Here is a 13344-nt window from a genome sequence, read left to right as displayed (position 1 = left end):
TGTCAGAGCTCCAGAGGTCCTCTGTGGAGAGAGAACCTTCCAGAAGGACAACCATCTCTGCAGCAATCCACCAATCAGGCCTGTATGGTAGAGTGGCCAGACGGAAGCCACTCCTTAGTAAAAGGCACATGGCAGCCCGCCTGGAGTTTGCCAAAAGGCACCCGAAGGACTCTCAGACCATGAGAATGAAAATTCTCTGGTCTGATGAGACAAAGATTGAACTCTTTGATGTGAATACCAGGCGTCACGTTTGGAGGAAACCAGGCACCGCTATACCATCCCTACAGTGAAGCATGGTGGTGACAGCATCATGCTGTGGGGATGTTTTTCAGCGGAAGGGACTGGGAGACTAGTCAGGATAAAGGGAAAGATGACTGCAGCAATGTACAGAGACATCCTGGATGAAAACCTGCTCCAGAGCGCTCTTGACCTCAGACTGATGCGATGGTTCATCTTTCAGCAGGACAACGACCCTAAGCACACAGCCAAGATATCAAAGGAGTGGCTTCAGGACAACTCTGTGAATGTCCTTGAGTGGCCCAGCCAGAGCCCAGACTTGAATCTGATTGAACATCTCTGGAGAGATCTTAAAATGGCTGTGCACCGGCGCTTCCCATCCAACCTGATGGAGCTTGACAGGTACTGCAAAGAGGAATGGGTGAAACTGGCCAAGGATAGGTGTGCCAAGCTTGTGGCATCATATTCAAAAAGACTTGAGGCTGTAATTGCTGCCAAAGATGCATCGACAAAGTATTGAGCAAAGGCTGTGAATACTTAATGTACATGTGATTTCTCAGTTTTTTTATTTTTAATAAATTTGCAAAAACCTCAAGTAAACTTTTTTCACGTTGTCATTATGGGGTGTTGTGTGTAGATTGTGGAAAAAATAATGCGCTGTGAATACTTTCCGGATGCACTGTATATACTTAAAGATACTACATTACAAACAGTACATGCACACTGCCTCAAGAAACAACCCAATCATATCACGTCAGGTTGTAAACTACTGGCACAGACACAATCGGATGGCAAACATTAGACATCAGGAACTGGCACTGCTGTACAAACTAGTAGACACACACAAACCAGGTTAGATGTATACCTCCACCACACACCAATTTTACTGGGACAGAGATATACGGAAAGACAAAACTCTCCACCATAACACACTCAGAATAGCACTACAAGACAAACCCAGTAAAACTGCATATGCTGTATTATTGACATTGCCATACCAAATGCACAGAACTTACAAAATATATATGCAAATAAAATGCATAAATACACAGATATGACATAACAAATAAGCTGCTTGTGGAGAATGGACAAAAGTGATCAGTGTACCTATTGTTGTTTCAACCACTGGCGTCATCCCACATACTGTACATCAAACAAATTCCTACAGCTATTACATATAAACCAATGCACAGAAAGAAAACTCCAAAAGCAGCCATTTTGAAAACATGATACACAGCGAGGGAATTCCTTAATGCAAACACAGTCCCATAAATCATATACACACACCACATAAAACTATCCTATGTCTTGGCTTAGGCTCAGTATTGACAGTAGCAAGAAAATAAATGATCTCTGTATGAATGAGTATAGGTACTTGCATGACTGTGCCTTGGAACCTGCTTTGCTCTTGGGTCAGGGAACTAAGTGTTTGGTTGTTCCCTAAAGCTGTTCATACATTTGCTATCTGTTCTGAAAATACTTTGAATAATAATACATTCTGTTTATATAGCACCTCTGCCATGCTCAAAGCACTTATTTAAACTACTGTAATAAAAAACGTATTCTGTTAGAAACAGTTAAGTGGCTTCAAATTATAAGACAGAGAAATGAAGTGGCTACAGGTTTTTATTCTAAGATCAGATGGAAATAACTTTGCTTTTTGATTTGCCACATGAATACATGCAGTGAATCAAAAATCACATTTAAATATTAAAAGTAAAAGGACAATGTATAAAGGAATTCAAAGTTGTTTTAGATTAGATTAGATTAGATAAACGTTACTAATCCCAAGGAGAAATTCAAATGCATTCAGCAGCAGAAACATAAAAAAACAAGGATACAGACTCTAGGACAAATAATACAGCCAGTCAGTAATGGAGAAGCTTGTGCCTGGTGTCTGCTTATGTCGGGGTTGCCACAAGAAATGTTTTAAAACAGTTCCCTGTCTCTCTGTTTCTCCACACAGCACACGTTTATTATGAGGGGTAACGCTTCCCAATTGTTTCTTCTGCAGCACTGTACAATAAAGCACAAACAAGGCACAAAGCAACAAAGTACTTTCTTTTCTTCTCTCTCTCTCTCTCTCTCTCTCTTTGTCTCTTTGCCTCCACTCCTCCCCCAACAAACTTTGGCCACCTCCTCCCAGCTCTGGCTCTCAGAAGTCATGGCAGCTGGCTTCTTTTATAAAGCACCCAGAAGTGCTCTAGGTGTCCAGTGATCTCCTTCCGGCAGCACTTCTGGCTGTGGCGGCAATCCTGCTGTTTCTTCAACTTCCCTTTGGTGGCATCCATGGATCCCAACAGGGCTGCAGTGAGCTCCAAAAAATATCACACATCGTTGTCAATCACTTTAACAGACTCGGGTTTGTCGCATGTGACAGTAAATCTGAGATAAACTGAATACACTAGATTTTCTTATCATTTCACAGCCTTGCATATTTTAGAAAAGCCAGAACTGTTGTCCATCATTAAGTCCTCAATACCAATCAGTGTTAAGAACTTTTTGAAGTTAAAAGAAAGAAAAGAAGAAATAAAACAAAAAAAAACACTGCAAATTAATCAATGGGCACAAGCCAAGATTGAACAGAATGAATTGTAATTTTTTTCTATAGTATGCTGTTCTTCAGACTATGATAAAAAGAGGGGGGTTTGAGTGAGTAAAAGGAATTGCTAACTTTTTTTTTTTTGCTGGTAGACATTTGTTCAAATCTTCTGTATACTGAGAGAGTACAAATTTTTAGTTTTGAATAAATCAACTTTAAATCACATTTGTAACATTACAGAATACCACTTTAATACGGAGGTCTGCTGCAATATCTTTCAAGCTTCACCACCAAGGACTGCATGTAGCATGCTCAACAGTGAGCAGCTTAAGTGAATTAATAATATCCCCAGCTAAAAACAAATATAAATATTATATACAGAAAAGTACTTAGTTACATAGTGCTTCTGATACAACCAATGCAGCACTTTAGTTAGTCCTGTTGACTTAGAAAATTATTTGGTTGAAGCTGGGTAACATGGTGTACTACAAATGAGGGCCCATATTGACATGTTATTGGGAAGGCTGGGAACATGATAAAAGAGAAATATAGCATATACTTACTGTAACCATTTATTGATGTTTACATTGAAAATCATTTTTAGCCTGGTTAGTGATCTCATTAGGCACTCATCTGTCTTCTCATATGTAAAAAGGAACAATACCTATAAACGTATTCACCACCTTGAAAGTTTTCACATTTGATTTTTATATAACACTGATTCACAGTAGATTTAATTTGGCTTTTTTGACACTGATCAACAGAAAAATTCTCTTTAATGTTAAACTGAAAACAGATCTATGCAAAATGGTCTAAATTTATCACAAATGTAAAACACAAAATAATTGTATAGGTATTCACCCCCTTTAAGTCAGTATTTAATAAGAGCATCTTTGGCAGCTATGGCAGTCTTGAGTCTGTGTGCTCAGGTCTCTCTCTAACAGCTTTGCAAATCAGTGTTCATTTCCATTTTTCTGTATTCTTTTTTTTCAAAATTCTTCAAGCTCTGTCAGGCTGCATGTTCATTAAGAGTCAGCAGCCCCTTTCAAGCCCAGTTACATGTTCTCCATTGGATTGAGATGTGGACTCTCACTTGGCCACTCCAGGACATTCATATTAATGTTTTTCAGCCATTCCTGTGTAGCTTTGATTTAATTCTTAGGGTCATTGTTTTGTTAGAAAAAAATCTCCTCAAGTGCAGGTTTCTTTGGGCTGCATTACGTTTTTCTCCAGGATTACACTAATTTGCAGCATTTTCTGTCCTCAGAAGCCTTCCAAGGCCTGCTATGGAGAAGTATACCTACAGCATGATGCTACCACCACCATGCTTCACAGTGAGGATTGTGTGTTTTGGAATAATGTGCAGTGTTTGGCTTTCACCAACTTTGGTGTTTTTTCTGATGGTAAAAAAGGCACTTTGATTCAGAAAGATCAGTAATCTTATACAAAGTATTCAGATTAATTTTGGTGTTTTCTTTCTTCCTTTTATTTTTTAACTGTGGAGTTGAGCATTCATTAGGCAGCACTGGTAATACAGATCGCCAGTAAGAAAAGGACATTTTAGCAAATCATTCCTTTAGTGTGCAATATTCTGCATTTAGACCTGATTGCTTATAACAATGAAAGTAGGTGGTGGACTTGGCTGGTGTTTCTTGACATATACAACATTTAAAGGTTTGTAGTTTACTTCTTGTCTGAATATTTAGAATTCTCTAAGAATGAAGGAAATAGAATTCTCTAAGCTCTGCATTTCCAACATAAAAAAATACACAATGCCTTTTATGAATGTGTTTTATTATTTGCTGCTTGTTTATACAGTATCTGCAGGCTAACTTGTCATTTTGCTTTCCTTTATAGCATATTGGCGTTTCTGGCTCTGTGTCAGTGTGGTTTATGAACTCTTCCTCATATTCATTCTCTTTCAGGTAAGCTGTTACAAAGTTATGTACTATTTTGAGACTTTTATTGTAATAGTCATTATCATAATATGTCTTCTTTTTCTTCTTCATCGTTTCCCACTTCTATTTGGGGTCAATGTGCTTGATCAATCTTCTGTCTACAGCTCATGTTTGAACCTCCATGCCAGTCAGGCCCTTTTCCTTCAGTTCTTCTTTAACTTTATCCATCCACTACCACTTTGGCCTCCATTGCTTTCTCTTCCCCTATACTGCAGTGTCAATTACTCTTTGGCCCACATATTTATTGTCTCACCTCATCACCAGTCCATACCACTTTAACCTACATTGCCTTAGTTATGTCTCCCACTTATGTTGTACTTCTGATTGTCTCATTTGTTATTCAGTCCATTTTTGAAACACCACATATCTATCTCAACATTCTCATTTCTGCCATATCTAAGTTCTTTTGCAGCACTCCCCTTCACTGCCCATGTCTCTGCTCCATACTGTACATCATTGCTGGTCTTGCCACTGTCTTAAAAACCTTACCTTTAAATTTAATTTTAATTCTTCAATCACACAATACTCCTGACACTTTCTTATAATTGTTCCATCCTCCGTGCACTCTGTTGGTTACCTCTGCATCTAATTTTCCATTTTGGGCTATTAGTGATCCTTGATAGTTTAAATTCATCCCCTCTTTTCAGTAGATCTCCCTGCAGGTTAACTTCTGAATCCTGATCATCATTAACATCAAATATTCTGTCTATGTACTATTTATCTTCAACACTCTATCCCAAAAAATTGATGGTATGTTTAGTTTGCAACTCCCTGTATGAGTGAGTATGGGTACATACATGAATGTGTCTTGGAACCTGCTTTGTTTTTGGCACAGTAGATGTTGTGTTTGGATGTTCCCTAAAGCTATTTATACATTTGCCATCTGTTCTAAAATTTTGAGCAGATAATTGGAAATGGTCTCACTAGATCAGATTGCTTTCATGCTGCTAGATATATAGACAAGTCAGTGGGTGTAACCAGTGCAAGTTAGATAATGCTTCAGACCACTTCACACAAATAGTGCTGTATTAAATGATAGCCTGGAGGAAACTATATTTGATAGCCTGGAGAAAAATATATTTGTAGCCAATGTATATGTGCTTTATAGTTCTTAAATACTGGAAAATAAAATTCAACATGAATAATACCATCTAAAAAAAGTTTTTTTTCTTATTATTTTTTTAATAACTTGCTTTCTAATAAAGAGGTATAACGTTGATAAAACAATACACTTGCATTGCATACTTTAATCATTTTTTTAAATTAAACAAATGCATTGTGCATATCAAAAATACCACTCATAAGCAATTGCCTTTGCTATTTAGTATATGAAAGGGCTAGGAAAGTCTGTTTTCCTTTAAAAACGTCAATTTGTATACAGTAGCCTGAAGCCCACTCAGTGACCACTTCTAATTCTTATTTGTATATCTGACCAGAACATGTTGTCATGCTCAATAATTGGTATACTAGTCCAGTATTGGGTAGGGTTTCCTTTTTCCTCGAGAACCTTATTCTTTGCAGCAGTAATTCAACCAGTTGTTTGAAACATTCCTTAGCAATCTGTTCTATCTACAAGCTTCCCATTCCTCCTCATCCCAATGGTACTCTATTAGGTTGATATCTGGATACCGTTTGGGCCATTAGAATTAGCACATCTCACTCTCATGTCCAATGAATCAGTTTCAGGTCATGCACACTTTGTAACGTGGTGTAGTATTCACTTGAAAAAGTGACCATAAGGGGACGTACTTGGTCAGCAATACTTAAGTTTGCAGTGGCTCTCAAATTATCTTTTCGCATAGTATCATTAGAAGCCTAAAGTGTGGCAAAAACTAATTTTCCACACCATTATAATACTGCCATCTCCATGTACTGTTGACATAAGTATATTATAGCTGTTTGTGTCAAATTCAGACTATACTATCTGTATGTTACAGTCAGTCGGTCAGTCATTTTCCAACCCGCTATATCCTAACACAGGGTCACAGGGGTCTGCTGGAGCCAGTCTCAGCCAGCACAGGCCCAAGGCAGGAACAAATCCTGGCCAGGGCGCCAGCCCACCGCAGGGCACACACCCACACACCAAGCACACACTAGGGACAATTTTAGGATCACCAAAAATGCACCTAACCTGCATGTCTTTGGACCGTGGGAGGAAACCTGAGCACCCGGAGGAAACCCAGGCAGACACAGCGAGAACATGCAAACTCCATGCAGGAAGGACCCGGAAAGCGAACCCAGGTCTCCTTACTGCAAGGCAGCAGTGCTACCATCTGCATGTTACAGTAAATATCAAAGTTTGTCAGATCAGGTAACATGTTTTCAATAGTAATAACGATGATGATGATTCAATGATACCATCATTGTACAGGTACATAGAAATGTAGTTATTGCATACCCCTTGGGGTCAGAACGCAGGGTCAGCTATTGTACAGCACCTGTGCAGCAATTGCAGGTTAAGGGCCTTGCTTAAGGGCCCAGTGGAGCAGAATCCCTTCTGGCAGTAATGGGATTTGAACTGGCAAACTTCCAGATACCGGCGCAGATTCTTAGCCACAGAGCCACCACTCCATATTCAGTTCTCCAGTTTTGGGGATCACATGCCCACTGTAGCCTTATCTTGTTGTTCTTATATGACAGAAATGGAAGCCAATGTGATCTTCTGTTGCCACAAACCATCTGTTTCTAGGTCCTACAAGGATGTTGATTCAGGGATATACTTTGGCACGTCAATGTTGTATAGAGCTGCTATTTAAGTATTAATGACCTTTATATTAGCTTGAATTAGACTAGCTATTCTCTTTCGATATATAAAGGACAGTGATGATGCAGAACATTTTTTTTTGTTTTTCTTGAAGTAGATGAATGAATATCCTAGGAAGCTAACAATTAAATGTGTATTGGAATGATTTTACTTATCCAGTGGGAAAGGTCTGCCTTGTACAGTGTATAATAGTCTGTGTGCATTTCATTGGCCTCTCGCAAAAAAATAAATTGGTGAGCCTTCATGATGATAGATGAGATGTTTTGTGCCCACATCAGGTAGTCTGTAATATGCAGATTTCACCCAGAATTACAGAGTTCAAGTGTTTTTCATTTTGCTCTGTTTGTGCCTTATGTACAGTGCTACTGAAACAGGTTCATTAGTAAATTATTGAGTGCTCTGTGCAATTTAATATTCCTTTGTTTTATATTCATCTTTGATGGTGATTGCTTTGAAAGATTAATCGAATGACGCAACATTTTGTGCTGCAACAAAATTGTAAGTATGAGCAGGACAAATGACATGTTAATCTTTAAATGTAGTTTTTAAATTAAAACACTATGCTTTGAAAACTTTGCAGTGCTTATAAACACTAAGTTTATAAATATAAGTGCTTATAAACACAAAGTCTCTAACAAACTCTACCCAGCAACCAGGGTTTTCAAGTTATCAGGGAACAAGTTCTGGCTCTGTCCTTTTAACCTACAGCAGACACAGCTCATTATACTCAGTTTAGCCACTTCCTTTCCTTGATTATTTGCTTGATAAATTGTGATGGATGCCTATTATTTATTTAGGTAGCAATCTGTGGAAAAAATCTGCCACTTCCTTCACTTTCCAAAACAAAGCAAAAGAAAGTTCCATTAGTAGAAAATATTTTATTTAATGTGCAACAGTACATTATAATACTGTATGTCAAAAATCACCAGAATTAGATTAATTAATTTCTGTTTTCTCTCATCATTGCTGTTTAGCCACCTATTTTCTAAACTGCTTTTTTGATATAATGTATATAGTATAGGTATTGGGGTAACAGACAAGATCCCAGTTAGAGTTAGGCTTGCACCAGGAATCGTCTTCAAGTCATTACCTCTTTGATCTTGTTATGATTGTTAAAAAAACAATCCCCCTAACACAGGCTCTTTGCTAATGACACAGTGTTGTGTAGCACCAGAAAAGAAGAAGTGGAGAGGGACTTGGAAGAATGGAGAAGGGCTTTGGAAAATGTAGGATTGAAGATAAATTGGAAGAAGATGGAATATCTGCGGTTTAACAATGATCAAAATTCAGAAGTTAGCCTAAAAATATCTAGGATGCAGTGGTAGCCCAAGATGGAAAATTAAATGCAGAAATAACTCATGGAGTGGAGTGTGGATGGAACAATGGGAAAAGGGTATCAAGAGTATCGTGTGATTAAAGAATTAAGGTGAAAGTTAAGGGTAAGGTTTTGAAGACTTTGGTAAGACCAGCTATGATGTATATAGCTGAGACATGGGCAGTGAAGGGGAGTGCAGGAGAAGTTAGATGTGGCAGAAATGAGAATGTTGAGATGAATGTGTGGAATTAGAAGAAAAGGGCAGAATAAGAAATGAGACAATCGGAGGTACAACAAAAGTAGAAAAGATATTTAATAAGGTACAGGAAAGTAGGTTGAAGTGGTATTGACATGTGATGAGGAGAGACAATGAATATGTGGGCAAAAGTGTGAAGTATAGGGGGAAGAGAAAGCGAGGGAGGCCAAAATGTAGGTGGATGGATGAAGAAGACGGAAGATCTGACTGACGAAGAGGTTCACAACCGAGCCATATATAGAAGATTAATCAAGCATATTGACCTCACATAGAATTGGGAAAAGATGAAGAGAAATAAGGGAATAAAGGTAGATAGTTATATTCAGTCATATCTTGGGAGCTGTCACCTAGCATATTGGGGTAATAAACAGCCCCCAGAGCCAGTCCTTCCAGGTCCTTCCATTTTATCCAAGACAGAAAAGGTGGTGAAAACACATCTGGCTGGAACGCCTGTCCATCCACCTGGAGCTTCCCATCCGGGTAAGGGACCTACCTTTTTCTTGGTTGAGATGGTTGTCCATCCACCTGGGGTTTCCCGTCTGGTAAGGAACCTTCTCCTCTACTGTTCGGGATGCCCACCCATCCATCCCATATGGCACTTACAGTGCATATATAGTTGTGCTTGAAAGTTTGTGAACCCTTTAGAATTTTCTATATTTCTGCATATGACCTAAAACATCATCAGATTTTCACTCAAGTCCTAAAAGTAGATAAAGAGAAACCAGTTAAGCAAATGAGACAAAAATATTATACTTGGTCATTTATTTATTAAGGAAAGTGATCGAATATTACATATTTGTAAGTGGCAAAAGTATATGAACCTTTGCTTTCATTATCTGGTGTGAACCCCTGTATTATCGTAGTATTTCCCTCTACTTACCCTTTACCTGTTTTCTCAAGGGTAAATGTTCTCGTCAGGTTCGTTATCGGGTTGGTCTACTGTTGCACTTTAAAATGAACACACACACACACACATATAAACACACACACACAGACCCTAACCACAACAGTGCCCTATGAATGACACACACACACTGATTAACCCTTTACACTTTATACCACACATCAGCCTGTCACTCAGCACTTCAAGAGACTTACTTATTATCGGCACGGACAACATATGATGTTTTAAATAGACCTCAGATCTAAATGTTACTTTTGGTCTCCAAGAAAATATTAAAACATACAAAGACTCAGTATCCTTGACTATAGGCCATTTATCAGAAAAGAATACTTTCTTCTCATACTGTCCCTTCTTTTGAGTGGCGCTCCTCACTCTCAGCCTTATAAACCTCGCAGCACAGAAATAATGGCAAAAATCTGGCTACCCCAGGTGTTCAAAGAAATCTAACTTATTAATTCAATCACTCTAGACATTAAAACAAAGCATAGAAGGTTAAAAGCAGCATGGTATTTATTACAAGAATAATAATAATACCAATGGAACAAAGAATAGAAAATAAGTACTGATAGGAAAGTCTGAATATATATAGTCTTTAGGAAAAGCTTATGAAAAAGTTGAAATGACAAGGATGAATGTCCCAGGGAGGCGTTTGATTTTGCAACGGATGTTCATGCTGCCTTTCTGATGACCAATGTCGTCTTTGTCGGTTCCTCTTCTTCTCCTCCTTCTCTTTGCTTCTTCTCCTTCCTCCTCCTGTTCTCCTTCTCCTGCTCCTCCCTCTGCTCCTCTTTCAAACCAAGGCATATTTATTATGAAATATCATGCCTTGGTTACACAACACATGAACCTGATGGGCTGGCTGTCAATGTGATTGATGAATTTTGCTCAAACTCTTTCCCAGATAATAAAGTTCTTTGATTATTATTGCCTTTTTCCCTTTCCCAGGCCATAGACGTCCATCCATAAAATAATCAATAGCCTGAGGTGTCAGATCAGCATCCTTTCCCAGGTTGTAAAATAATTGAGCCCCAGAATGTCTTCATTTCAATGTAGGAAACAGCTGTTTGAAAGTGAGGTGTGACAAAACCTGCTTTGATCTGTCTTAGTTCATCTGTTGTCTTGTCTCGAACAAAATATAATGGAAACCAGAATGTACAGATTTTATACACCATAACAACCCCCTTTGCAGCAATAACTGCAACTAAACATTTCCGGTAACTGTTGATCAGTCCTGCACACCGGCTTGGAGGAATTTTAGCCCATTCCTCCGTACAGAACAGCTTCAACTCTGGAATGTTGGTGGGTTTCCTCACATTAACTGCTCGCTTCAGGTCCTTCCACAACATTTCGATTGGATGAAGGTCAGGACTTTGACTTAGCCATTCCAAAACATTAACTTTATTCTTCTTTAACCATTCTTTGGTAGAACGACTTGTGTGCTTAGGGTCGTTGTCTTGCTGCATGACCCACCTTCCCTTGAGATTCAGTTCATGGACAGATGTCTTGACATTTTCCTTTAGAATTCTCTGATATAATTCATAATTCATTGTTCCATCAATGAAGGCAAGCCGTCCTGGCCCAGATGCAGCAAAACAGGCCCAAACCATGATACTACCACCACCATGTTTCACAGATGGGATAAGGTTCTTATGCTGGAATGCAGTGTTTTCCTCTTTCCAAACATAACGCTTTTCATTTAAACCAAAAAGTTCTATTTTGGTCTCATCCGTCCATAAAACATTCTTACAATAGCCTTCTGGTTTGTCCACGTGATCTTTAGCAAACTGCAGTCGAGCAGCAATGCTTTTTTTGGAGAGCAGTGGCTTTCTCCTTGCAACCCTGCCATGCACACCATTGTTGTTCAGTGTTCTCCTGATGGTGGACTCATGAACATGAACATTAGCCAATGTGAGAGAGGCCTTCAGTTGCTTAAAAGTTACCCTGGGGTCTTTTGTGACCTCGCCGACTATTAACGCCTTGCTCTTGAAGTGATCTTTGTTGGTCCACCACTCCTGGGGAGGGTAACAATGGTCTTGAATTTCCTCCATTTGTACACAATCTGTCTGACTGTGGATTGGTGGAGTCCAAACTCTTTAGAGATGGTTTTGTAACCTTTTCCACCCTGATGAGCATCAACAACTCTTTTTCTGAGGTCCTCAGAAATCTCCTTTGTTCGTGCCATGATACACTTCCACAAACGTGTTGTGAAGAGCAGACTTTGATAGATCCCTGTTCTTTAAATAACACAGGGTGCCCACTCACACCTGATTGTCATCCCATTGATTGAAAACACCTGACTCTAATTTCACCTTCAAACTAACTGCTAATCCTAGAGGTTCATATACTTTTGCCACTCACAAATATGTAATATTCGATCATTTTCCTCAATAAATAATTGACCAAGTATAATATTCTTGTCTCATTTGTTTAACTGGTTCCTCTTTATCTACTTTTAGGAATAAATAAATATAGAAAGAAATATAGAAAATTCTAAAGGGTTCACAAACTTTCAAGCACAACTGTATCAAAAAATGTATCTTCATTTAAACAGTATCTATAGATAAAAGTGATAAAATAAATATCATTCCAGATTTACATTTTTTAGTCCACTGTATAATTTAATAAACATAAATGCAGATTTTGTATGTGGAAAAAGTGAGTCTACTTCTACTTTTGTCGCTACTTCTGATACCTAAAATCAGAATCAAATACACCAGATCAGGTTCAAATGATTATAATAACAGAGAATATTGTCTGACCCTGTCTTATTTAAACCTCAGTCATTTAGTTTAGCCTGCCCTTTGACTTTAAAATGGGTGTTACCATCATAGCAAAATCAAAAGAGTTCTCTGAGGCCTTTAGAAGAAGTTTCTTGATGCCCATGAGTCTGGGAAGGGAGTTTAAAGGATCTCCAAACAATTGGAAATCAACTATCCCCCTTTCCAGAAGATCATCTACCAAAGGAGAAAATTTTAAACAACTACAAACTTGTCCAGACCAGGTCACCGAAGCAGGTTCAGCCTGAGAGCAGAGTGCAAGGTGCTGAAAGAACTTCAGAAATTTATCACGGAACCTACGGGTAGCTCTTGCCACTGTTGATGTCAAAATACATGAATCTACTATTAGAAACAGGCTGCATAAATCAGAACAACGGGAGAGGTTTTTCAGGTGGAAACCTTTGCAGTCCAGAAAGAGCATCCATCTGTAAAACATGGTGGTGGAAATGTCATGGTTTGGGGTTGCTTTGTGTCATTAGGGCCTAGGCAGAATTCACTTGGAATTCTTCACTGTACTAGAGGGTGCATGAGGATAATGGGAGACCATCTGTCAAAAGATTGAAGCTGAAACGAAACTGGCAGACCATGCAA

General features: G+C 38.6%; 1 protein-coding gene across 1 annotated transcript in view; it reads left to right on the top strand.

Moving 5' to 3' along the window:
• The window catches only part of ptdss2 (phosphatidylserine synthase 2), a 259128-nt gene that overhangs the window by 162449 nt on the left and 83335 nt on the right, over positions 1 to 13344 (top strand). The window contains exon 4 of the mRNA XM_051923613.1: positions 4637 to 4704. Coding sequence (XP_051779573.1) covers positions 4637 to 4704 — 68 coding nt within the window. The remainder of the gene's footprint in view (positions 1 to 4636; positions 4705 to 13344) is intronic.

This window comes from Erpetoichthys calabaricus, chromosome 2, assembly GCF_900747795.2.
Source record: "Erpetoichthys calabaricus chromosome 2, fErpCal1.3, whole genome shotgun sequence".
Lineage (NCBI taxonomy): Eukaryota > Metazoa > Chordata > Cladistia > Polypteriformes > Polypteridae > Erpetoichthys > Erpetoichthys calabaricus.
Note: the sequence above shows the minus strand (reverse complement) of the source record. Positions and strands in the feature narration are given on the sequence as shown.